The following is a 27,611-nucleotide window of genomic DNA, read 5'->3' as shown; positions in this document are numbered from 1 at the left end:
ATATTTGCAACCTTCTGCAACTATAGTTAATTGAAAGAATATCTAAAGAAACAAAATAGTAACAAGAAGATACGTATTACAATGATTACAATCCGTATTAGAATATCTTTGTAATACTAAAAGCCAAACTTGCATTTAATGGAGAACACTAAACATGCTTTCAACTAACACTAAGATTTTTCAGTTATAAAAATTGGAAAAGAGAAAGTAAATTATCACTACTTTCAAACTCTACGATTTTGTATCTGGTATGGACAAAAAACCTTATTTAATATGGAAGTCTGGCAAAAAGTTAATATGAAAAATAAATACCTAAAAAATGAAATTACAACAAATAAATCTATTACCAAGAAATGTTCTAGACCTACATAAAGAAAAATTTAAAACTCTCCTGAACCTGAACAACAATAAAAATATTTGAATAATATTCAACATGAAGAAAAAAACTAATTCTCCTCAAATTAATGTTCAAATTTAGTGTGATCCCAGCAAAAAATATGAAGGATTTATTTTCATTTTTATTTTTTTGTTTTAGAGAAAGAGAGTGTGAGCGGGGCAGAGAGAGAGAGAATCTTAAACAGGCTCCAAGCTCAATACAGAGCTCCATGCAGGGCTCAATGCCATGACCTTGGGGTCGTGACCTAAGCCAAAATCAAGAGTCAGAGGTGACTCAGGCACCCTGAAGATTTTTTTTTTAATTTGGTATATGCCAAGATGGTTCTAATGCTATATAGAAAAATAAATCATACTAAAAAAAAAGAGCAATGAAGTATTTCTACTTCTTTGAAATATAGAATATTCTGTATTTCTAGAAATATAGAATATTTCTATAAAATATTACTATATCACAAAATTTCAGAATGAAAAAAAATGTGGTGCTGTGTTAACAAGTCAATTAATATAAATTTGCTATATTTATAATGCTAAAGAAAAAGTCATAACATCATCTCCACAGACTAATGAATCATAAGAGAGTTCTATCAAATAACAATCTATTTAAAAATATTTATTTGTAACTCATGTTACAAGAGATTAGTTAATCCTCCTAGTATAAATATATCTAGAGATCAATAATATAAAAATGACCCCCCCAAAATGACCAAAAGATGTGAATTGATCATATAGAAAAGGAAAATGTCTCTTCAATGTTAAGAAGAACACCTCTCCACCACTCACTAAAGATAAGAAAAATGTAAATAAAAACTACACTGAGATACCACTGTTCACCTCTTAGATTGGCAAAAATTCAAAACTTAGATTATACATTCTCTTGGTATTAACATGGGTGATGAGTAACTCGTATTATTGTGGGAGTGTAAATTGATGCACCTCTCTGGAAAACAATTGAATAACAGCTACAAAGTTTTAAATACATATACCCTTAGACCTAACAAATTCACTTCTGGGAATTTACCCACCAGAACCTGTACAACTATGGAGTGAATTATGTAATAGTCATTGCATCCTCTTTGGTAATAGTTTAAGATTGAAAAGAAACTAAAATCCCTTCAATAGGAAGTTGGTTTTAAAACCATGGGAAACCTGTAAAATAAAATGCCATATAATTGTCAAATTAAAAGTAGTTGAGGAAGACTTCCGTGTCCTGCAAAGGGGAAGATTATAAGAGACATGAAACAAACAAACAAAAGATGAAGAATAGAATGTTGAGTATATTTTGTACGTACAAAATAATTACTTGCTTAGTTTTGTTTTTGCCCCCAACTGGCACATAAGCTGATAAAATGAGGGCCTTGCCTCTTACAGTTTGTAGAGGAGGGTTTGTAATGTGGGGGATGTGATGTGTGATAAGCAGTTAATCAGTGAAGCATTGCATAAGGCAGCTGAACCAGTATGGGGATGGTCAGGGGAGGCTCTGAAGAGGAAGCTGAGCAGAATTAGTATATTCTGGCAAAAGAGGAAGGAAAGACTGTTCCACATGGTCAGAGCCACACGTGCAAAGACCAGAGCTAAGAGAGGGCAAGATTTTTTGGGGAGTTGAGTGACTTTCCCAAGGCAGACAACTCTATGTTGTCCAAATGACAATTATCTCAACTATTTGAGATGTAGCCAATATGTAATGAAGAGGTATTATCTGAAACGTATCCAACATTTTAAAAACCAACTTTTCTTTCAACTTTTAAAATCACTCATTTAAACTAGAACCAAACTGAAAAAATATATAATTATCAGAAGTTATTTTTTAATGGTTAGAATACAAGGCAGAAGTTTCTCAAATCTAATGTAAATATGAGCTCATATAACGTTTTGAACTCCATCTGTGGGATAAACTGAGAGAAAATAAATTTTGACACAACTGCTCACATGAGATTCTGAAGCTTATCATAATGGATATTTACTTCAAAAAGCATTAGGGGTGCCTGGGTGGCTCAGTCGGTTAAGCGTCTGACTTCAGCTCAAGTCATGATCTCACGTCCGTGAGTTCAAGTCCCGCATGGGGCTCTGTGCTGTCAGTTCAGAGCCTGGAGCTTGCTTTGGATTTTGTCTCCTTCTCTCTCTGCCCCTACCACCCCCCCCCCCCCGCTCACGCTCAGTCTGTCTGTCTTTATCAACAAATGAATAAATGTTTAAAAAAATTCAAAAAGCATTCAGAAATGATTCAAAAGACAGCTACAACAAAATACCTGAGACTTTTCTGGAAATGATTTATAAAATCCAGAAAATTTGGAACAGAAATATTTGAGAAAATTTTCAACTTGTATTGTTATAAAAGGAAGAATTTTCAACTTATATTGTATAAAAGGAAGAATTTAATAATCCTAGTAAATATAAGCAGATATTTTTCTAAATGACATATTCACATATTGAAAGATGTATCTATGAAAAAATAGAATTTTAATTATGGTTGCATCTGAGGTCTTGCCTCAGATGTGAAGACCATGCCATCTCATTTCAAATGAAATAATCATTAACTGTGAAATTTTACATGATCGTAATGTACTTAATACTTTATCCACATAGATGCCCACTTTTGCTTTTAAAGGTCTTAGGGCAAGCTTTATTTTGAAAGTTAACTTGCCAAAAAATTTCAACAGTGTAAACTTTGGGAGCAAAGTATATTCCAGAATAAGTTGATATCATACAGATAGCTAAATGATAAATTTGGCATAGTCTGAAGGGAAAAAGCAAAAGGTACAGGATATTTTAATGTAGAAAATAGGAAAGGCAATTCCTCAGTTTTCACAAAACCATTTATTTGGCATTACTCTAAATTCAGCTCAAGCCACTGAGTTTAATTCAAAGAGCCCATACATGAATTTCTCATTGTTTGAAGTTGACATTCCATCTAAACGACACTATTCACTGCTAGTAAAATCTGAGTTTCCAATTTTATATGACATATTCTTGTCCATCCCAAAATACAAAAAATATGCAGGGAAATATTTTAAATGGTCTCATTTCTGTGCTCAAAAATCTATCATTATACTTCAGTAATCTTACATATTGCCAGGTTTCATCTCCACAAACAAAACAAAATAAAAAAAAAACATAGTGGGGAAAGAAGCTAAGAGGAAGGAATATTCCACACATAAGTAAATGAACAAATATCTAAGTTTACATGTAGCATGTCATTTTGCCTCTGGGGAACATGAGAGAGTTTGAATGTTAGGAGGTTACTGTTTGTTCTTTATCCAGCCACTGGTCATGAAATCTCTAGCATTTGAAAACTGGTGAGATTTTCAGTTGCATACATTGACACTGTGAATAATCATCGCACACCAATTCATTCTGTTTGGCTCACTGAGCATTTTTCATGATGTCCCTGATGTGTCCTCCACCTCTAACACACACATAGACTATGTGGGCCCATTTCCCTCCACCTCCCTTATCCAGTCTTTTTAATGCTATTTAATCTTAAAAGAATTCTGATTTTTTTAAATTAAGTTTACTAAATTCTAGGTGTACACTAATTCAACTTCAGTATTGTCAGATGATTTTTCCAGAATAAAATACTAAATCTGATTAAAAACTGATGGTCCAGTTTGGGTTCTATTCCCACTACCAGTGATATTTTCAATCACAGATTAATTGCCAATTTTCCCAACATGGAAAATTTATGGATTAAGGAACAGCTACCAATACATTGTTGTTTGGAAAAAAATGTTTGAAGTGGTAAAACTCTGGAGAAATTAATTAAGAATTTGTCCCATAATTTTCAACAGTTACCTACAACTTTCTTCTCCATGGTGAACCAGTAAATTTTATTGTTTCAGGGTTCACTTGTTAAATGGAAAGCACTAAAGGATGTATATAGTATCAAAACTCTTTTGATTTTGAGTTCCATAATGAGCTTTTTGAAATTTATAACAAAGACAATAGTCTTTAAAAGTCACGGCTTCTGGTTTGCAATAGATACGCATTTTAGAATTCTAATCATCATGTGTCTCATACAGCCTAATGTAAAGTTAACACCGTAAACAGAAAATTGAAAAAGAGAATAGAGGACAAAATGAACTTAACTCACAAAGTTTTATCATGCTAAGGAAGGAGAAACTTCAGAAAGGGAAGACAAAGATTGGATTCAGATTCCTAATACTGAGCCCTGCTGGACTCCCTACCCTTCGTTAAGTTCAAGAGGATGGGTGTTGATATGGTTGTGAGGTCACTGGGAACTCCAGATATGTTTGGGAAGAACTGATGATAAAAAATGCCTAAACCATCTTCCCTTAGCCCTTGAAGGCAATCCAGAGGGTTTGTATTGAATCCCTCCACGGCAGCTTGGTGCCATAGTCTTCGTGTAAAAATATTAGCAGAATGAAACAATAATAACACATCCAACAAAGATTATTCTAACCCGAGAGACCCAAGAGAGAACCCTGAAATTCCTGAGCCTCCAGAGAAGAGAATAGAAATGACTGAGAGGTTCAGCATCCCCAGTGGATCTAAAGGGTTGGGACAGGGGTGCCTGGGTGGCTCAGTTGGTTGAGTGTCTGACTCTTGATTTTGGCTCAGAGCATGATCTCATGGTTCATGGGATTGAGCCCTGCATCGTGCTGACAGTGTGGAACCTGTTTGGGATTATCTCACTCCCTCTGTCTCTGTCCCCATTTCTCAAAATAAATAAATAAACATTAAAAAAAAATAATAAAGGGTTGGAATAAAGGGCATGGGGCCATGGTGGTTCCACAGAGAGCTTGGAGGATGCAGCAGTAAGAGGAACAGTTGACCAAGGGGGTGTCAGGTGCATTTTAGCGGGTTCCTAGAGATGGCGGTGGGCAGATGCTTCTCCCTTAACTATAGCTGAGTGTTCTGTACATCACCCACCCCAACAATCTCAGATGCCATCTTAAGAAGAGAACAAGAAAAAAAGTCTGAACTGACAGAACTTAATTTCCGGAGTTACTGAAAAATATCACAAAGGGTACTAAGTTTACTAGAAGAAACAAAACTGAATTTCCTGCATCAACTCAGTTGATAAAAATTTAAAAAATAAAATTATTTATCCACCACAGTTTATCACCTGATGATATTTACATATATAACTTTAAAAATTATCAAATATCTGATAACTATAATTAATAATAAATTAAAAGTATATTTATCAAAGTTCTGAAATGTTTTTTTTTTTTTTTTAATTTTTTTTTTTCAACGTTTATTTATTTTTGGGACAGAGAGAGACGGAGCATGAACGGGGGAGGGGCAGAGAGAGAGGGAGACACAGAATCGGAAACAGGCTCCAGGCTCTGAGCCATCAGCCCAGAGCCCGACGCGGGGCTCGAACTCACGGACCGCGAGATCGTGACCTGGCTGAAGTCGGACGCTTAACCGACTGCGCCACCCAGGCGCCCCAAGTTCTGAAATGTTTTTACACTAAATATCAGAATCAGAACCTAACTTAAGTTAATTGGAACATATAACTGGGTTGTATCAATGAGTTAGAGTGGGAAAGCAAAACCACTATACAAAGTAGTTGTTTATTTGAAGTCCTTCCTTATGTTTATTGTGATGTATATTTATTGAAAGTCCATCCTTTCCACAGCGTGGAACAGAGGTAAATACTGAGGGGACTCACTGTCATTGAAGCTTGGATTAGACTTGCATAAAAAGGAGGGATTAGGAAAGGAGTTCTAGTCTAATGATTAGCTCTATTTACCAGCCATTAGAACAAAGGCATTGACTATTATTTTATTTTTTATTTTATGAAAGAGAAGAAAAATACTACAGTTTGTTAAAGAGAATTATTTCTTCTGTAGTTACATATTGAAAAATAATATATTGTACATAATGCTTTCTACAGAAACATTCCAAATTTACCTCTTGGCATTTTCATTTTAAAATATCTAAAGAAAATATAGTGTCTATGAGAGAGGTCATGAAAATAATGGCAACATGTTTTTTTTCCATTACTTTTCAATAGGATCAAAATAAAAATTGGGAGAGTATTTCAATATGTTTTTCTTACTTAGGAACTTTTCTTTCATTCTTGTGTATTTGCTAAAAGACTAGGTATTTGTCATTTCTGTTGGTGGAGTGATATTAAAAATTCAAGAGCATGAGTTATGATGGTTGCTGGGAATATCTGACAGAAACATCAAAGACCAAGTGTGCGAACATAGTATCAGAGGACGAATAATAGTGTGTGCTTGAAAGTACTGACATGTTCATAACCTAAATGTGAAAGGAACAAGTGACTACATGAAGGGAAAAATGTGTTCTTCCTAGAGAAACACAAATTGAGAACTGATTCCATAACTGAGGTCAAGGCATCATTTTTTATGCTTTATTTACTGAATCTATAAAAAGTACTTTAACTTTATATCTGAGAAAGTACAAATATGGTATTCTGATTGTTTCTGAATGGTCTACCTCATTATTTGATAACATGCCTCTTTTGCATTAGTTTACTGAAGAAATCGTATTTTGTTATCCAAGGGCTTAGTACGAGGGGAACCAACCCCCAGACCCCATTGGAGATTCTAATTGTTTGCCAGTCATCATCTTCTGACACTACACCCACATTGTGCCGGGGTGGAAGTTATATAATCCCATAGTACATTTAAGAGTGGTCTAGCTAATCAAATTATTGCTTCTTATGCCAATAGGAAATCTTATTCAAAAGGCATGGCTGAGCAAATCTTTCAGAAGCAAAGTGCTAAGGAGAAAAGGAGCAAAACCAAAACACGTTTGCTAGGAAATGGACAAGACAGTTTCATGTCACTTTACTTAATCTTTACAATAACACTCTCAGGAGGTATTGTTTCCACCATTTTAGATTTGAGAAAAGTAAGGCTTACAGAGACTGAGTGATTACCCAAAGGAACCTAACTAAGTAAGCCTATATCCTACTTATAAGCAGGAACACTGACCCAAAGTAAGTAGCTGTGGTTGAGATGGCATCATCAGAAGGAAGTTGAAGATCAGGGTTCAGAGCAACTGTCTTAAGAAACCAATAACCAAGTAGAAGCTGAGATGCACAATCCCTAGAAGCTGAGTGGAAGAGTAGTAGCTAAAATAGACATGGGTAAAGTAAAATAGTTTAATAAAAGTTGAAGTTGACACTTGTTATTAGTGAGTTCATTTCTATCACTTATGCTCCTAATTAAATTACCTTTCTTTTTGAGGCTTATTAGACTTTTTCCATATTTCATTCATCAATTCCTCAGAAGTAGTTAATGAGACACTTTGCTGGAAGCTATGGATAGAAACAGTACAGTGAGCTAGAACAGAAATGGTCCCTGCACACAGGTTTAAAGTCTCTTGGGTAGGCTGGGGCCAGGAACTAATTAAATAGATATTAATTCAACAAAGGGGTGGGTAGGTGACCCCCCCATGCCTGCCTCTTGGTATTCATGCCTTCGGGTCACCCCTTCCCTTATAACGATGGGTGGACCTGTGAGTCTTCATCAAGAAGCAAGAATCCAGGGGATGTAGTGAGGTGGGAAGAATTGAGAGAATGCAAATGGACTGGAGCCTAAATGTTTGATATTAAACAACTGCTAAGTGGGGTGCCTGGGTGGCTTGGTCAGTGTGAGTTTGAGTTCTGTATCTCTCTGCTGTCAGCACAGAGACCACTTCAGACCCTCTGTCCCCTTCTCTCTCCACCCCTCCTCTGCTTGTGCGCACATGTACACCTGCTCTCTCTCTCTCTCTCTCAAAAATAAACATTAAAAATAAATAAACAAACAAACAGCGCCTACGGAAGATAGAGCCGTTGACATATCCCATTAGAAGTGAGATATCAAGTATATTGAAACCTAAAGAATTGAAGATTAAGTTCAGTTTCATCAACATGAATATTGAAGTTATTAAAAGAAGGAAAGTAGAACAAGAGAAACAGAAGAAGGATAGAGCTCTTCATAAAGGCTATTTACACCATCATTCCCCAACAAGTAGTAGTAAATGGGGTAAGAGTACACCAGAGCAGGAAGATAATATAAATATTATCTACATAAAATGACTGATATATGGATGTGACAGTAATCACATTGATAACATGATCAATTTCAGTCATCAAAGTGATTACTTGATGAAAATATTCATCAAAACAACTCAACAAACATAAATACAAACTCTCTTAGTTTTATGCCACATAGCCATAAAAAAAATGGCAGGAGGAGACGTTCCATGGTGTATGTGCTTCTAAGTTCTGGGTCCAGTAGTTGCGAATTGTTTCACACTGTCACTGATTGTTCATATGATATTTTTTTTTTCCCTTTGCATCTTCATTCTGATATAAAGCATTAGTAATTACCATGTTCTTTTAATTGCTGGGTGGGGGGAGGGTATCTATCTTCAATCTTAATGACATTCTAAATGTTATTTCTTAGGGAAATGATTCAAATGTCTAAAATTAATTGCTCTACACTTTCACTTGATAAAAAGAAATTTAATCATTTAAATGGGATTGTATAACAGGAAAATGACATTTTTATCTTATTAAAATTTATTTTTACCCGTAACTCTTTGTGAAGTAAAAAAGTACTAAGATCTCTTCTATAACGTTTGACATTTTTCAGGTTATTCTGGATATTTTCAGGAAAAACAACATAAATATGTTTTTAATATGAGAGCCTATGCTACTATAACTCTACCCTACTAACCAGATTAAAGTTTTGAATAAAACATTGTTAATTTAAATAAGATAATAAAGAAAAAAAGAATTCTATTTAGTAAAATAATATGTAAGAGAGACAAAGTCTTTTCCCCATATTATCTTCCAGTTGAACAACATGAACTCAGGTGATTGATGCCTCAACCATTTAGCAAAGGTCTTGTAAAAACTGTCCAACAAGTTTAATTTAGGGATGCATGTGTTTATTCTGATTTAGGTTCATGTAATTGTTTAATAGTTTTGGAAGCAACAGAAACAAATGTTAATCGAGCTTTCATTATGAGCCACGGTTCTTTTTTTTTTTTTTTTTTTTTTTTACATATTTATTTATTTTGGGGAGGGCAAAGCAAGCAGGGGTGGGGCCGAGAGAGGGAAACAGAAGACCCGAAGCAGGCTCTGCGCTGACAGGGTGACAGCAGCGAGCCCAGTGTGGGGCTTGAACTCAAACCGCGATATCATGACCCCAGCTGAAGTTGGACACTCAATCGACTGAGCCACCCAGATGCCCCTATGAGTTACAGTTCTAAGCAATATCTTTAAAATAATCTTATAACCTAGATGCTATTATTATGCTCACTATACGGATGAAAAAATTGAGGTTCCGAGACTCTCAATAGTCTACAATAACACAAGTGTTATTCGTTGAAGCCTAAATGTAGATATAGACCATTATGATCAAGAATAGTCACAAACAGGGTGCCTGGGTGGCACAGTCAGCTAACCATCCAGCTCTTGATTTAGGCTCAAGTCTTGATCTTATTCCTGAGATCGAGCCCCAAGTCAAGCCCTGCACTGGGTTCCATACTGGGCATGGAGTCAGCTTGTGATTCTCTTTCTTTCCCATATCCTCTGCCCCAACCCCCTCATTCACCTCTCCGGTCTCTCTCTCTCTCTCTCTCTCTCTCTCTCTCTCTCTCTCTGTGTCTCTCTCCCTCTCTCTTTCTCTAGCATAATGCACAATCACCTGAGGCAGATTTAAAAAAAAAAAATGAATCAAAGATTCTGTAAAAGTAATATTCCCCAGATCACTTAAAAAATGCACTTAGAGTTCTGAGCTGGCAGAAATATACAATTTTTTCTTTGAAAAACTTTTTTTTTACTTGCTCTCTTCTTTTGTAATCTCTGTAATCAATTCCTCTTCTTCAAGGGCATTGACTGAAGCATCTAATTTAGTAAACTTGGATAAACATATTGTTCATATTGCTCATACATCACACCTTGAAGCCTTTACAGATGGAATGGGGGTTGTTTAAAGTCAAATAAAGAATGATCATTTTAAAAAAAATTTTCATTCAAACACAAAATACATCACAAAAAAACCTAAGGGAAAGGTAAATTCATTTTAAGGCTCTACCACTTGGAGCATAGGAAAGACAAAATAAAATACAAAAGAAATGTAATCTAAATGGAATCCTGGCATGACTTCTAAAAAGTAAATATTCTAAAGCTAATGAAGAAAAGTTAAAAACCATTAAATTAGTTTATAAGTAGCTACTATCACAACAAGCTCATAAATCATTTTTACAAACTGAATATGAACAATAACAATTAAGATGCGATTTCATCTCACTTGGGCCAGAAATTTGAATCTTTTCCCACCAAAAATTAAAACTCAAGCAGGGAGTTCATTCACTTAGAATGAAGATATTAATAGAATTTTGAGAGAAGTTGTTGGAAGAGATCTGATAAATAATAAAAAGTAAAGATTTTAATATGCTTTGTGTTCTTTGAACATCATAAATTTCCTGAAAGGAGTTTCAAGTAAGTATTATCAAATGGAAAGTATCACTTATTATAAAGACATCTTTGAGGCATGATATTCAGATTCAGTAAGAGAAAGCCACCAGGGATCCCCTGAATATGATTTTGGATGCTAAGAGCTATGAAATGAAAAACCCAAACTCTCCTTGATCCCCTTAGCAAGGCTTTAATGGCAGAATCTCCACTATGAATCCCTGAATATTTCATGCACTGAATTAATTTAACTTGTTCTGCAAACCTCTTATCTCTCCTATCCCATATCACACCAAAACAAGACAAAACAAAACAACTTTTCCCAGTTTTATTAGTCTGTTTTAAAAATGCGGTTCATCGCTGGGGCAAAATTCAACAAATAGAGATCAGATCACAATCTGCTCTAAGAAAGTATATTTGCATAAAAGATTGTTTACATAATGTCCTTTAATTTGACAATTTATTACCATACATTTAATAATTTTCATCTGTGTTTAGAAATACGAACCTCACCAGAATAAGTTTTTTGTTTCTTTTCCTTTTCCTCATCCTCTCCCCTATTTTCTTCCCCCCACACCACACCCTCTCCTCTCGACTTCTCTCTCTCTCTGTCTCACTTAAGTTCACAACTGAGAACTAAATACAATTGTCTTACTTCTTTCATGGCTTCAAAAAATGTGTTGAATCAGAAAAATTGTTACAACATTGCAAAAAATGTGGAACATTTGGGGTACAGCATAATTATTTATTCTTAAAAATCTGTAATAGCAACTGGGGATAAGTTTGAATGCCTGCCATCTTATATCCTAATATCCTCTATAACCTAACCTCAAGTAAAAGTATATTACTTAAATTCCTCATGAAATAATTATGTTTCACAGAATCAAAAAGTTCCACAAAGGTTGTTTTATTCAGAAAGTAATGAGAAATTTATTCATTCAAATAGCTTTTATATATTCTTAACTTTCATAATAAAATTCTGGCAGATGAACTTTCAGAAATATGCATATAGTACTCTTTTATACTTGAGAAAAGGAAAAAGATGGGAAAGTTATAGTAAAGTTTGTTACAAATTTGTCTGAACGTAAGTCTGCTTGATTGCATTCACCTACTACAAAAAAAGTAGAGGGGAAGAGGGTCACCAAAACCATCAATATAGTTGATGAAACACAGATTTCCATCAAGCTGGTTTTAGTTTCTCAACTACCCATAAAGGTGGTTCACCTTATTCTGATGGTTCATTTTTATTGCTTACAAGCAGAGTTTAAAAGCTGGAAGAAATCTTAGCAATCCCCCAGGCCTAACTATTTATTTTTCCCCTGAGAAAACCAATACCTGGAGAGGTGAAGAGACCTGAACTTGTAATCAAACAGTCGATGGCTCCCCACTGTTTCTAAGCTAAAGATGAAAATTACTTACTTGGAATTCAAGGACCTCAATATTCTGGTCCCTGACTGGGATGCGTGTAAAAACACCCTGCCTGGAATACCCCTCCACTGCCTGTTCCTCTCCAGCCTCAGTACCAGTTAGGAGAATTTCTCCAGTCAGCTCAAATATCACCTCCTCAACAAAGGTTTCTCCAACCTCCCTCTTTCCTTTCTCTGCTCACATTGGGACAATGGGGCTCATTCCCGTCTGTATCCCCTGCATACTGCTTTGCCTATAATAGATATCAAGAAATATTTTTCAGTTGATAAATGAAATAACCACATGACATTCAATTAATGATTTAGCATTCTTTTGCCCAAACATCAAATTAATCTTTCCTGTCTATCCAAACTTTTCCCTATCCTATTGATTCAATTTTCTAATAACTTTTAACCCTATCCTGTTTTTGTCATCCTATTATCTGTGACCATATTTTAGATAGTGAGCAGCTCACTTCTGTATGATTGCAAACATTCCTTAACTGGAATACACGTTTCTATTCTTGACCTCTTTCAGAATGCTGCCACCTATCTTTTATAATAGATCCCTAATCCTACAATTTCTCATCACCTCCTCTGCTACTCCTCTGCTTTCAATTGTGACCACCTCTTGCCTGCTTTCTCTAACGGTTCCCCAGCAGGTCTTCTGAAGACCATCCTTACCTTCCTATAGTCTATTCCCAACAAAGCCACCAGAGGGATCATTCTGAAAATCACTATGCCATGTTGCATTTCTGGCAAAATGGGAATGGATGCCATGTTTTTATACAGTTTTCTAAGAGTCTACATGTTATGGACCTTTCTAGCTCTCTAAATTTCATCTACTCATCTCCTGTTTGATTCTCTTCTATTCCAGCCAGGCTAGCCTCCTAACTATTCCTCAAATATTCAAGACACGTTCCTGTCTTACGTTTAGATACTCCCTCTGCCTGGAACTTTCTTGACAAGATAACTGCTTGGCCCACCCTCTGTCTCCTTCACTTCTTCATCCACATCTTATTTTCTCAATGTGGGCTTTTCTGAATGCCTTTTAAATACTGCACATTGCCAAGGATCCCACATACAGTATTTTTATATCTCCTTTTCCTGTCCTACTTTTCCAATTGTCCATAGGACTGATCAACTTCAAATGCATTATATAATTTGCTACTTATTATATGTATAGTTTGTCTTCTCTGGCTGGAATGCAAACTCTTTGAGGACAGGGATTTTTGCTTTGTTTGTACATACATCCAAACACTTTAAAAACTGCCTGGAATATATATATGTATATGATGCTCACTAAATATTTATTCAATGACTACAAATGTATTACAAGGACATTGTACAACTAGAAGTCAAATTTTTTCCACAGTGTTCAGTGAATATATTAAACTTCTTTTCATGAACAATTATAGACTTTTTGGGCTCTTCATTTTTAGTTGTTCCGAGCTCTATTCATCTATCATTAGCCAAAATGTTTCTTCCAGCCTCCACTGACTGTCTCTTCTAGCCAATCAATCCAGTTTGAAAGACCAAATGCAAACAAGGAAGGGTTTGAGCATACTAAAACTCTGCCCTCAGGGAAGATATGTTTGGTAGGATTTGGGCATGGTCTCATGGGTACCTAAGACTCCTAGTCCTGTTCTTAGGCCATTCCTCACAGCGTCCCACTAACTCTGCTAAACCACTTTGCAAAGTAAGAAGAGACACTTGGAAACAGAAACACTATTGCTATCATTTAAGGAGACATTGGAATCCAGAAATAACAGTATATCAGTGTATAAAGAAGGTGAAACTAGTTAGTGTATAGGAATAAGGAAAGCAGTAGATATAAACTATAATAAGAAGTTAAAAAAAATAAAAGAGAAAAAGCAAGGAGAGTCTAATTCTAGGCAGTTGGAGACCAGCACATTTGCAGGAAAAGTAAAATCATGGCTAAGTGACAGCAGAAGATTCAAAAGTGTCAATGACAAAAAAATCTCAAAAACTGACAAAACAGGTTGCATTAGCTTATAAATTGTACATTCATCCCGTGATGCCAACAAATAGTCCCCAAGCAGGACTATGATAAGGCTTGACATCTCCATGACCCTGGACAGGTAAGATATTACCAACTCACTCCTAGTTAGTGAAGAAAATCTCTATCAAATCTTATTTTCTAAAAAATATATATATATATATATATATATATTCATCTCTTCCCAATTGTTCTGCTCTATTCTAAGTCTACCAGTTTAACACTGCTCTGGAAAACAGTGTGAGAAGGTATCACGAGACTCAACTCCTTTTCCTCCTCTCATTTGCTCACTCACCTATAAATATTGTTTAGAGTACACCACCTGGCTCTGTTACATATTCATTACATCTTCAAATCTTTTTAAAAAAAATTTTTTAATGCTTATTTATTTTTGAGAGAGACAGAGAGACCGAGTGTGAGTGGGGGAGGGACAGAAGCAGAGAGGGAGACACAGAATCCCACGCAGGCTCCAGGCTCTGAGCTGTCAGCACAGAGACCGACGCAGGGCACGAACCCATAAACGGAGAGTTCATGACCTGAGCTGAAGTCCGACATTTAACCAACTGAGCCACCCAGGCACCCCAATTACAACTTCAAATCTTATTCAAGGGGTGGTTTGTTCAAGTATGTCCAGGAGTCTAACAGTGTGACAAGTGTAGTTATAAAAAAGCACTTCCTGATATGATGACTTTTGATTAATGACAATTATTTCCTGAAGTTTCAGAATAATATGGTGTCTTTAAAAGAACTAAGTCGATATTTTCCTGGTGTGAAAGCTTTGTTAACAAATAAACCCTTTGAAAATTTTCTATATATGCTTTCTTGAATTATATTATTATTTTGAAATATTGATTTATAATCCTTTGAGGTAATATTGATGTTAAAAGCACAAAAACAGAGATGTCTGAATTTAGGACTTTCTAAACGACTTGCTGCAATGTTGATTAAAATACTCATGAAGGATTTTTTTTTAAGTTGTCTATAGCTAGTTTTCCTGGATATATTTGGTCTTTGTAGAAGCATATGGAAATGCATATTTAATTTGACAGTATTTTGCAAATCATGCCCCCTTCAGAATAACTTGCAGAGTAGAAATGCTTTCATATGCTAGAAGATGGTTTGTCTATTATGCTGAGAGTAAAGAAAACCATATATTCAACAACAAAATTTTTTAAAAAGTATTTTTTTGGGACACTGCAGATTATGAAAGAAAGAAATATCACAAGACAATGTCCTTGTACTCAAGAAAGGTAGAATTAATTTATAATCAATATTCAAACAATCATATTGAACATGTAAAGATGATTTCTCACAAGCATCACAGGACCCTTAAAAAAAAAAAAAAAAAAGACCATTTTCAGCCTAAGTTTCTATGACTTCTACCAAATCTTCTAAAATCTTGTCCAAAGCTGATTAGAGCAGAAATTGATATGGGAACCAAAGCAAAATATCTATACATGAACTAGTCATGACCAAGAAAGACCTCAACACTAGAGAAAAAGATCATTTCCACCCAATCAAATCTTCTCCTTTGTTGGGGCGCCTGGGTGGCTCAGTCAGTTAAGCGTCCGACTTCGGCTCAGGTCATGATCTCGCGGTCCATGGGTTCGAGCCCCGCGTCGGGCTCTGGGCTGATGGCTCAGAGCCTGGAGCCTGTTTCAGATTCTGTGTCTCCCTCTCTCTCTGACCCTCCCCTGTTCATGCTCTGTCTCTCTCTGTCTCAAAAATAAATAAAGGTTAAAAAAAAATTTTTTTTTTTAAATCTTCTCCTTTGTAGTTGAGTAAAAACAAGTATGCAAAGAAAAAAAAAACAAAACAGATCACATGAGTTCAGAACTTTGTTCTGAACAATGTATTTTATTACAAATGTTCTTGTGGTTGGTGAAGTTAGCCCAGCCCAGTCTTTTGAAAGCACCAGGATCCACTGGGTCTGTGTGTGGCCCACACACAGGTATCACTGCACCATGGCTATTTTGACCATCATAAGGAGCCAAATAGATACATGTATTTTTCTCAATACTAACAAGTAAAAGTTTTAGCAATAGTTCTTCATATACATATATATAAAACTACCCTGCAGATTCCAAAGGTCACGTTAGGGGCAAAACTTGAAGGAATTAAAACCAGAGCTGAAGCTCTTTGACAAGTTTTACTTTTGGTGTCTGAAAGGTTCACTGACCTCATATATCTTCAGAGACACTTAACTGCAACTTTAGAAGAAAAAATAAATTTTGAGATTTCAAAGGACTCCACAAATTAATGATTATGTCACCATTATCTGAGAGTAGTGATTTGCAAGTAACGATGGCTTTAATATATCTTTTTATACTGATAATTACTATTTTGGCTTCCCTTTAAGAGCCAGGATTACTTTATCTCCTGAGTTGAAAAAATCAGATTATTTACTGAACTTATTTCTAATTGTGATCACACCCCAGAGTATAAATGTCATTTTTATGATTACAGCTTAAATTCACAACACACAAAAATCATCTAGATGACTATGCATAGTTAAAATTATTTCAAGCCAAGAAGATAAGGGATCCTTTTAGAGTTACTGATCTAACATGGTTTCCGAATGAAGATAGGTATAGGTTATACGTCATGATTCCATTGATTTTCTTCAATCAATGTGCCATCTTTTGGGCTCCTTACAGTGAGGATTTAGGGACTAAAACTTAGAACAAGTTTAATGCCCTCCATGAGCTTGGCTCTGAAATTAAGTGTGAGTATGAAGCAAACTTGATTTCACCAGTGTTTATAATTTCTAAAATATTGTAGAATAGGGATAACGAGCAATTTCATGATAATAGGCAGAATTTTAAATGTTAAGTCAATAACTCAGGTTCCATAAAAATTCTAGCGAAAAGTATTAAAAGAAAATGATCACTTGACATATCCCTTTAAGAAATGTCATTTAAGTAATTCTTTCTTCTTCTTTATACTTTCTCAAATGTGTGAAACTAACCAAGTGAAATCTTTCTCATAGGCAACAATTTCAGCTCTCAAAGTAACAAAGAGTAAATTTATTCACTTAGTTAATGTAGCATTCCATTCAGCAGAGGATTTGTAACTGTAAATGTCCCCACCAAGCTTTTCCAAAGCACCTGAGTTAAAGATATCTATCCACAGCTCCTATGGCAAGGTCTGAGAATTCACTTAGCAACTATAAAACATAAAAACATATAAACATATAAAACATATAAAACACATATTCTAACCTTGTGTTACCTGTCATCTAAATCATCTATTCAGTTATTAAAATATTATCTCTATAGTGGATTATAAGTTAAAATCATAGACAGTATCTTATATTTATTTTCATCTGTGAAAGTTACTTGTACAAAAATATGTATTGGTTATATTTGTTCATGTCTTCTTAATTGACTCAGGATCATTCTCTCTTTTATTTTAATAAAATTTTTTAATGTTTATTTATTTTTGAGAGAGAGACAGAGACAGAGCATGAGTGGGGGAGGGGCAGGAAGATAGGGAGACACAGAAACTGAAGCAGGCTCCAGGCTCTGAGCTGTCAGCACCGAGCCTGACCTGGGGCTTAAACTCAGGAGCCATGAGATCATGACCTGGGCCGAAGTCAGATGCTTAACCGACTGAGACACCCAGGTGTCTCAGGATCATTTTCTTTACATGACAAAGATGAGTACCTTAAAAAGGATACTTCTGCTGAAGTAAGATAAAATGGAAGTTTCACTCTGTTTACACCCTGAGATTAGAAAGAAATATGGACGTAATGGAATTCTTCATTATTTGATGACCAACGGAATACTGGGAAAAGGTCATTTAAAATAAAATCCATTTTAAACAAATAACCATATTTTTATAGTAATTAATGGAAGTTTTTAAAATTTGATTGAGATGCTTTTAAAAGGTAAAGTTTAAAATTATATAAAAATGTACACAAAATTTGATAAAACAAGTTAGAAGTATAATGTGCTAATTATTTATTAAAAGGAGTAAATAATAAATCAAGTGTTGATTTTTTTGGTGTATTTCAAAAAATGTTGGGATAGAAAAATACAACCTCTTTCATATTACATTTAACTTTTTCAGCATGACCATAGAAATGATCATTTCTATAAAAATTTTTGAAGCATTCATCATTTCCTTTCAATCCTTGATATTCAAGTCATTTGCTTTTGAAGTACCGTGTCTAATTTCTTCTACTTCATCTGTTATTGGTTCTAACTCTGACAGATTCTCACTGCCCATAATTTTGTGATTCAGCAATTCTTCAGTATCACTTGCATCAGGAAATCTTGAATCTCTTGAAAAATTTTATTTTACAATCCATTTTCATTATGTTTTTATTGTGTTACCTGACAGTTATAAATTTTATAACCAGCAAGAGACCAAGACATTTTATAAGTCGTAGAGATAGATGCTAATACTAATTGGGAAAGGGTGTTCAGTAAAGGCTAATTTTGTGAGTAGTTCATTAGGGAATATTTTCTATTATGGCAATCTTTGCTTTCTAACATTACTATGTGTCTTTGGGAACTGGGATAATGCCTTGGTAATCAGAAACTCTTGTAATTTACAATCAGATTAAAAGAAGGGCTAAAAATTAAGCAAGTGATAAAGCTGGAAATGCAAATTGGTGTCCTCTACAAATGTCTATTATTGAAACCAAGACCGTGGATATTTCTGGACTCAGGGACCAAAGTTGAGTCACTGAGAGTGAAAAGGTGAAAGAGTAAACTTTGTAAAATTTAGAAGAGTCATCACATAAATTGGAGCTGAAGCAAGAGAAAATGGCTCCCTGAAGCCTAGGGCTGTGGGAGGGAAACATCAATGACAAAGGGGATGGTGAAGAATATCTAATATAACTGAGAAGTCAAAAAGTTGTGGCTGAGAAGTCATCCAAGTTAATAGTAAACACTGAACTTGAGAAACAGGCTAACAGATGACCTAGGAAGTGGAGGTCACATTTCAACTTAAGATTCTCTGAAAACGGAGAAATCTATTGATATTGGCCTACTGCATTTCAAAGGACCTGGAGTTTTATGAATTTACACACCTTGCTGGTGTTCTCTACACTTCCTTGTTCTCTAGCCTTTAACCAGGAGAACTTATGCAGGTAGTAGACAAGAACACGATACCTAAGTCCAAAAGGATCACTAAGAAACTAAAACCAGGCTTAAATTATAGATAAGTTTTAGATGATGGCATTCTCCAGCATTGCCTGGAGAAGTATACAGAATCAATGTGTCAAGTCAGCATTCCCTGGAACAAATGTGTATTAGATGGTCTTCCCATATAACATTAATTGTACAGTTGGGCCAAGCATGGCATGAGCTTTTCTTAAGTCGTTTTGCTAAATTTTCTTTATGCCTCTTTTTATCCTTTTTTAGACTTTCCTGACTATTGTTTGGCTTGTCTTTTTTTTTTTTTTTATTTTCCCAAATAAAAATAATAATAACCTACATTGCTGAGTTCTAAAATTTGCCCTAACCATGCACTGAAGTTGGCCAGTCTATTCAGCTGGTTCTTCTTAACCTGGAAATTACTTATTATAATAAAGAAGATGACTCAATCCCTTTAAAAAGCCTTAAAAATGTCATCTCTATTTCTAGGCTTCAATCACACACTTCTAGCTGATTATGGGAATGTGCTAACACGATTTGAAATTCTAGCATTTTCATCAAAATTATCAGTAGGTCTCATTCTTGGTCACTCAAAAAACTTAAAAAACCTAAGGGAAATGAACATTTCAATAAATCTAATACATTGGAGCATTTGGAGCTTTATTATGTCCTTTATTATGGAAATAATAAAGCTTTATTATGGAAAGTGAGGAACAGCAATTTTCTAGTATGAATGGTCTTACTGGATGGGGTAAAAAAGCAAGTGACAAAAGGAATCTTAATATGGGGCTCCTGGGTGGCTTAGTCAGTTAAGCATCTGTGCAGAGCCTGCTTAGGATTCTCTTTCCCTCTGTCTCTACCCTCCCCATATTGTTTTCTCTCCTTCCTCTCTCTCTCAAAATAAATAAAAACACATTTAAAAAAAAAAGAGCTCTTATGATCCAGGCTTGTTCTGTTTTCATGCTAGAGTCTCTTTCTCAAAAAAAAAAAAAAAAAAAAAAAAGTATATATACACATGCACATATATATGTGTATGAATGTGTGGCTGGGGGTGTTGAATTGCAGTCTATGGGCTCCTACAGAAGAATCATTTTATGAGCTTCAGATATTTTTGAATTCCATAAAATCAAAAGGTTAATTACTGATCTAAAGTGTACCAAAAAAGTCAACATTTATAAAGTTAAAAAAATTCAATGTATTTAAGTCCTTTTTTAGTGATGCATTTCTGATCTTCAAATTCTTTTTTTTTTTTCATTCTTTTTTTTTTTTAACGTTTATTTATTTTTGAGACAGAGAGAGACAGAGCATGAACAGGGGAGGGTCAGAGAGAGAGGGAGACACAGAATCGGAAATGGGCTCCAGGCTCTGATCTGTCAGCACAGAGCCTGACACGGGGCTCGAACTCATGGACTGTGAGATCATGACCTGAGCCGAAGTCGGACGCTTAACCGACTGAGCCACCCAGGCGCCCCTGATCTTCAAATTCTTATAGCTAAAAGTATTGCCCTTTATATCTCAGAGCAATAACTATTAATTTTATAGACTGAGTTGAAGTCATCCTTGAAGGAAAAAAAACCCAACAAGATGGCATTTACTCAAAACTAGTTCTAATTTAGAATAATTCTTAGCTATAGACAAAGTTTAGAATATGACACTGGAATGAGAAAAGGTGATGATAAACTAGGACAAGGTCAAGTTTTACTTGAGAATAACAGCTTGAGTTATGATGCTTAATGCAGTGGATTGACGATAGTCTGTACTCTTTCTCTTTATTGGCAAGACGTTTTTGGAAAAAGTCTTAGGTCATATGTTCTGAAAAACGGCCAAAATGCCTATTTAAACAAACAAAAAAAAAAAAAACAGAAGTGCAACTTCTTGGTACAGATGTAATTTACCAGTTGCTAATGTTAACATATAAAATATATTTCAAAGTTATATACTGAATATTAAACTTTAGAATTCAGGGTTACATATTCTGGTATCCACTGTCTACACCAGGTGGGTCAGTCACTCCCATAATGCCCTTTTTCCCACCCTTGATGAACATTTATGCATTCTGTTTAACCACACACTTAGAATGCCCCTAATTTAACTTTGACCTTCATCCTGTTTTACTTTTTTTTTTGAAGGTTTTGACTACACAAGTATCACACTATAAATACAGTCAAATAGTACAAGAAAAACCAATTTAAATATATATACTTTAAAAATTCTTAAGAAAGAATAAATGACATAAAAGAAAATATCACTTGTATACTACTTGTTTGAAATAACACGCTTAGCCACTAGATGTCACCCTTTAAAAAAGCAACAGAGTTTACTTCCCAACGTTTGCTACATCAATTGCTGTTACATTCCACTATTGGGTGGAAGTTGGCACCGTTGGAATTAGTCATTCTGACATGATGTAAAAAGAAGCTTTAACAACAAATAAACCACAACAAACAGGGTTTCCTGTAAAGAGGGCTTCATGAGTCAAGCCTGATTTGAGTCTTTGGAGACCAAAGCCAGATGGTTAAAATGCCACAAGAGATAATAACATATAATTTTCAAAATGTTAAAAGCATGTCTCTCCTATAAGTATGAAGTGAAGATCAATAAAGATCTCATTCAACTCATTAATTAGCGAGCAGCCAGTCAGACGGTAAAGAATGTAAGGCCTGTAAAAGAGCATTCAAGGAATGGAAACTTACACAGCTTTTCAAAGGCCTGCTGAAATGAACTTGGTAACAGACACAAAACTGTGTCATGTTCTACAGATTACAAGCCACAGCCTCTGAGGTTATGTTTTCTATTTGAGAGAAATGATCTCTGCTAGTCAGAAGTCTAAGAGGTGACATACAATTTCACAGTGAAGTGACAAAGTATTTAGCCTAGATGTATGGACAACATGTAATTCTTTCACAATTGTGCTTAGTGCTTTACATGCACCGTCCCATTTTATTCTCAGAATCATTGCTTATGAGGTAGATGCTGATATTATCTTTATGTAGAGGCTAGAACACTGAGAGGTCAAGGAACATTCTTTAGGTTATGGACCAGCGAGTGATCATGCTGGAATGTGAATTTGGCCTGTCTATACAGTCTTTCTCCTGGGACCAAAGATATAACAATTAGAGTGGTCTAGAGGATGTTGGGATTCTACAAGACGAAGTGCATGTGAGCACACTATGACGGCTTCACCCCCTCCTGTTTCTCATCCATGAAGGACAAATAGTGACAAAAGAAATTTCAAGTGCAACAGACATATGCTGTAAGATCAGAGCTTAGCTGCTAACGCTTAAATTCTTGAAAATTTGTGTAGATTACTTAACATATCCCTCACCATCCCACCAGCTTGTCTTTGGATTGGTATGATACACCAGATCCTCTATTATAATTTAAGTGGAGAGTGGGAAATGATCAGAGTAGTGAGTCTCCACACAAAAGCAAGCAGTATCTTATATACTGTCTACAGGGAAACCAATTATGTTAGGTAAAACACTATCAATGGGTTTTGCTAAAAATGAAAAAGAGACCATTTAAAATATGCATAGTATTCCTGTAACATAATAATGCTTTATATTCTTTTCAGAGAATTTGGGACATGGGGAGAAATCTAATATACTGACAATATATTTGGGGAAGACATCTGCCTGACAAAATACCTGTCTAAAGAAAACGCTCTATTTAATTTTAAAACTTTAAAATCTTGAAGAAATTTTAGACATGATTAAATGAACTGTAGAAAATCATCTTAAATTTCTTGGATTTATATGCATAGAACCTCAGAAATGTGAGGTGCTCCAAGTTTTATTACTAATTCAGCTTCAATTCTTGTAAAGATTACACCACTCAGCTAGTGGCTGAGAGGATTCAGAAAACTAATCAAACATTATTATATTACCTATTATGGGTCTAGACAGTCTCCTCATCACACATACTTTGATACAAAACTCTGAAAGGAGTTTTTTCAGAATATTATTTCTTTATCTCCATACAGATAAACACAAACTTACAAGTTCCCTAGTCAAATACAAATGTATAAATTTGTTAATGTATCACATTTGCATTTATACTTGCTCTAAGAAATGAGAAAGTTACATAAAGTAGAAAAGTATTGCTTTTTATGCAGTCTGTGTTGTTCAGTGTTCAGCTTCTTCAGTTTTCATGGATTATAAAATCTTTTAGGACAGAAGATAATCCTTACAAAACCATCATATAATGTTTCTAGCTTTAAAGGTAGATGTAATTTTAATAATAACATACCACATTTAAGGCTCTATTAGGCACAGCTCTGGTTGCCTTTGATTTATTCATCAATGTGAGGAATCTGAAATTTTCTGAAGTCTAATTTTGAAAAAAAATAAGTCATCTCTTTGCATTAAACCATCTGCTCTACATGATTACAGTGACTCATTTTTAGCATTGAGCTTCCCCTTTTGTGATTCATGTTCAGCCAACTGAACTCTTTATTTCTAATAAAGTGCATCATTGTTAATAGAATGGTAATATAATTATAATCAATCCAGATTCTTATTGGATAGCACCTTAAAGAGCTCATGTAAATTTAGCATATCATTAATGCAAATTAATTTATTCATCACCAGAGAAGAATCTGAAGATGGTACTCACGCAGGTTTAATTGTATGAGCATGTTTTTCATGGACAAAGGCACCAGCAAGACCTCCCGCTCCTGAGTTTAAATACTGGATAGAAAAGAAATTAAAATGTATGAGCATATGATAAAAATGAACAATAAAATCACTTGACTTTTTTGTTATGAAACCAACTTTTGACCAGCTCAAAATGTGATTATTTGAGCTTTTATAATAAAACATAATTTTACATTACCTAACTCAAAGAAAAAAAAAATAAACATAAGCATTATTAATTGAGACTAAATACCTATTACATTTTTGGCCAAATTTTGCATCAACTAAATAAGTAACAGTTCCAATGAAGTCTATCTAATTTTAAACTCTATTCATTTCAATTATTTTGTTACAAAAATATTTCCATAATAATAAAGCATCTATTTTTAAAACACCTACATTAAAATAAAATTAGTTTCATTTCCATAATCCCTGTCAATGAAATTGTCTTCAAATATCAATATCAAGTTGATTCCATAAGAATTATCTTTATGTATGTAGAAATGACACAGCATATCACCAAAACCTAAGAACCTAATCAATTTGAATTAAGTTCTAAGGGTGGAGCTTTTTTCCTAAAATCTCATGATTTTTCTATAGTAGCCAGGCAATTAAAGGAATTAGTACTCTATAGTGGATGGAAATACCCAATTTTAATTGTTTATTATACTATTCTATCATATGACTTTATAATTAATTAAAGTCAGAAAAAAACAGTAACAAAAGAAATGGAGGAAAGTAAATCAAATAGTTAAAACTGGCCACCAATCAAGTTGTTCATTTAGATAACAATCAATATGTAATAAAAGGATATGAACATATTAACTAATTTGTACCTTGTAGGAGCACCAGCAGGCAAAATCAACCCCCCAGTCATGTAAGCGGAGTTCAACATTTCCAACTGCATGTGCTAGATCAAAGCCAACAAAACAACCCTGGGGAAGAACATAATAACAAGTTTTGAATTTGCTTAATGATTAGAAATAATAAGTACAAATATCTCTAAAAAAATCTTTGACAAACTGCTGTACTATAAATATGGTTTATCCTTTGGTACAGTGGTTCACAACATGTAAACCACAAAACACTGGGCATTCCCAAGATCCTTCTAGGTCAAAATTGTTTTCAAAATATGAAGACATTTTTGCCTTCTTCACTGTGTTGACATTTGCAATGATACTTTAAAAACGGTTATGGGAAAATTGCTGGCATGTTAGCACAATCAAGGCAGTGGCACCAGATTATACTAGCAGTCACTGCATGCTGAAACCATTTAGTTGCAGGGGGAAATAAGAAGATAATTTTGCTTAAAAATCTCCTTGAAAGGGATGCCTGGGTGGCTTAGTTGGTAAAGTGTCTGACTCTTGAGGCTCAGGTTGTGATTTTTCAATCTTGAGATTGAGCCCCGTGTCAGGCTCTCCCTCTCTCTCTCTGCCCCTCCCCTGCTCATGCTCTCTCTCTCAAAATAAATAAATAAACATTAAAAAAACTCCTTGAGACATCTGAAAAAATGATAAAGTTATTTTATTTTATTTTATTTTATTTTATTTATTTTTTTTTTAATTTTTTTTTTTTAACGTTTATTTATTTTTGAGACAGAGAGAGACAGAGCATGAACGGGGGAGGGGCAGAGAGAGAGGGAGACACAGAATCGGAAACAGGCTCCAGGCTCTGAGCCATCAGCCCAGAGCCCGACGCGGGGCTCGAACTCACGGACCGCGAGATCGTGACCTGGCTGAAGTCGGAGGCTTAACCGACTGCGCCACCCCGGCGCCCCGATAAAGTTATTTTAAATCTCAATGCCTTAGTTCTCATATTTTTAGGGTTTAACATGAGAAGTATGCATAAAACATTTGACCACATTCTGAAGTAAGAGGGTTACCTCAAAGTAATGCACTTATGCAATTATTTGAGTTGCAAGCTGAACTAGCCACCTTTACTCCACAGAGAACAAATTTTTTTTTTTAATGAAAAAGCAACTGAGAGACAAACAACAGTAATTCATACTTGGGCATTTGATAGACATTCTTTTGGAAATGAATGAAATGAGTGTCAAATCAAGGAAAACAAGTCATAGTATTTGCTGCCAATGAAAAAAGTTTCTAAGAGAAATTAGGATTTTGAAAACTTGTATCCACTTCTATGAATATGACCACTTCCCAATATTTAAGATATTTCTAACGAGTTTAGTAGTAACATGTGCTTTTTAAAATAATATATAATGAAATATGTAGGTGTTTGGAAAATATGAACCAATATTTTTCAAACAACCAATGTTTGATATTACACATCAGGTATGATAAAGACCTCTTCAAAGTACAAAACCATACAATGGATTTTAATGTAACAAAGCAGAGAAAGTTAGTAATTTGGCTTCACATTGCATACCACAACTTGTCAAATTCTGGTACAGTATCAAAGAATAGTCATAACTAACTGAGAAAAGACTATTAAAATACTTTCGCTTTTTCCAACTATCTATCTGCATGAGGACTGATTTTCTTAATATGCTTCATGAAGGAAAAAAAGCAAGAGATTGAATGCAGAAGCAGATATAAAAAACTAGCTGTCTTCTATTAAGCCAAATTAAAGAGATTTGCCAAGTGTACAACATTCTTATTTTGTTTTAGAAAACATAGTTTTGTTTCCCTAACGGCATATTATTTATGTTAATATGTAATGTGTTTGGGATACCAGGGTGGCTCAGTCCACCAAGCAACTGACTCTTGACTTGGCTCACATCATGATCCCAGGGTCGTGAGATCAGGTCCCATGTCAGGATACATGCTCAGCATGGAGAGATGCTTAGAATTCACTCTCTCTCTCTCTCTCTGCCTCTGCCCCTCTCCCCCTCTCATGTTCTCTCTCTCTCTCTCTAAAATAAAAAAAATTAACAAAATATATGTAATCTATTTGTTATTATTACTCTAAAATAAATGAATGAATAAATGTATTTAATTAAAATATAGTAAATATAGATATAAACACAATATCAAAACCTCTTTGAGGTCTTCAATGATTTTTAAGAGTGTAAAATGTGTGCATTACTAAAAAGTTTGAGAGGCACCTGGGTGGCTCAGGCTATTGAGTGTCTGACTCTTGATTTCGGCTCAGGTCATGATCTCCTGGTTTGTGAGTTCAAGCTCTGCATCAGGCTCTGTGCTAACAGCTTGGAGCTTGGAGCCTGCTTCAGATTCTGTCTCTCCCTCTTTCTCTGCCCCTCCACCTCTGCTTGCATGCTTGCTCTCTCTCTCTCAAAAATAAACATTTAAAAAATTTTTTAAAGTTTGAGAACCTCTGCTTTAGTATATCCTCTAACCTGATGGAGTTAATAGTAGTTTTCAGTTTGTCACTGAATCCCACATCATGCCCACATTTAATTTAATTAATTCAAGTATATATATGATATGATAAATTGCCTTAATGGCTTTCATTCTTTGTCCATCCTTGTATCCATCTTCTTTGCCATGTAATTTTTCAATTCTTCTCACTGTGGGCAGAATGTAATTCTCTGCACTGGGATTAGACAAGTTACATATTTTGACCAATGGAATGTTAGCACATGTAATACAAGGAGAGTCCAAAGCACTAGAGTGATTAGATTAGGCTTGTTTTCTCTTGTTCTCTGCCATCTCTGTAACA

General features: G+C 34.9%; 1 protein-coding gene across 3 annotated transcripts in view; it reads right to left on the bottom strand.

Annotated features, from left to right (window-relative positions):
* The window catches only part of KYNU (kynureninase), a 121,017-nt gene that overhangs the window by 22,321 nt on the left and 71,085 nt on the right, over positions 1-27,611 (bottom strand). For 2 of the 3 annotated variants that reach the window (XM_045479688.1, XM_045479685.1), the window contains exons 9-11: positions 24,806-24,904; positions 23,950-24,023; positions 7,568-7,651 (exon numbers count right to left, since the gene is read on the bottom strand). In XM_045479688.1, the coding sequence (XP_045335644.1) occupies positions 7,568-7,651; positions 23,950-24,023; positions 24,806-24,904 (257 nt within the window). The remainder of the gene's footprint in view (positions 1-7,567; positions 7,652-23,949; positions 24,024-24,805; positions 24,905-27,611) is intronic. The other variant, XM_045479687.1, reaches the window with a different exon arrangement.

The sequence above is a fragment of the Leopardus geoffroyi genome, chromosome C1 (genome assembly GCF_018350155.1).
Source record: "Leopardus geoffroyi isolate Oge1 chromosome C1, O.geoffroyi_Oge1_pat1.0, whole genome shotgun sequence".
NCBI lineage: Eukaryota > Metazoa > Chordata > Mammalia > Carnivora > Felidae > Leopardus > Leopardus geoffroyi.
Note: the sequence above shows the minus strand (reverse complement) of the source record. Positions and strands in the feature narration are given on the sequence as shown.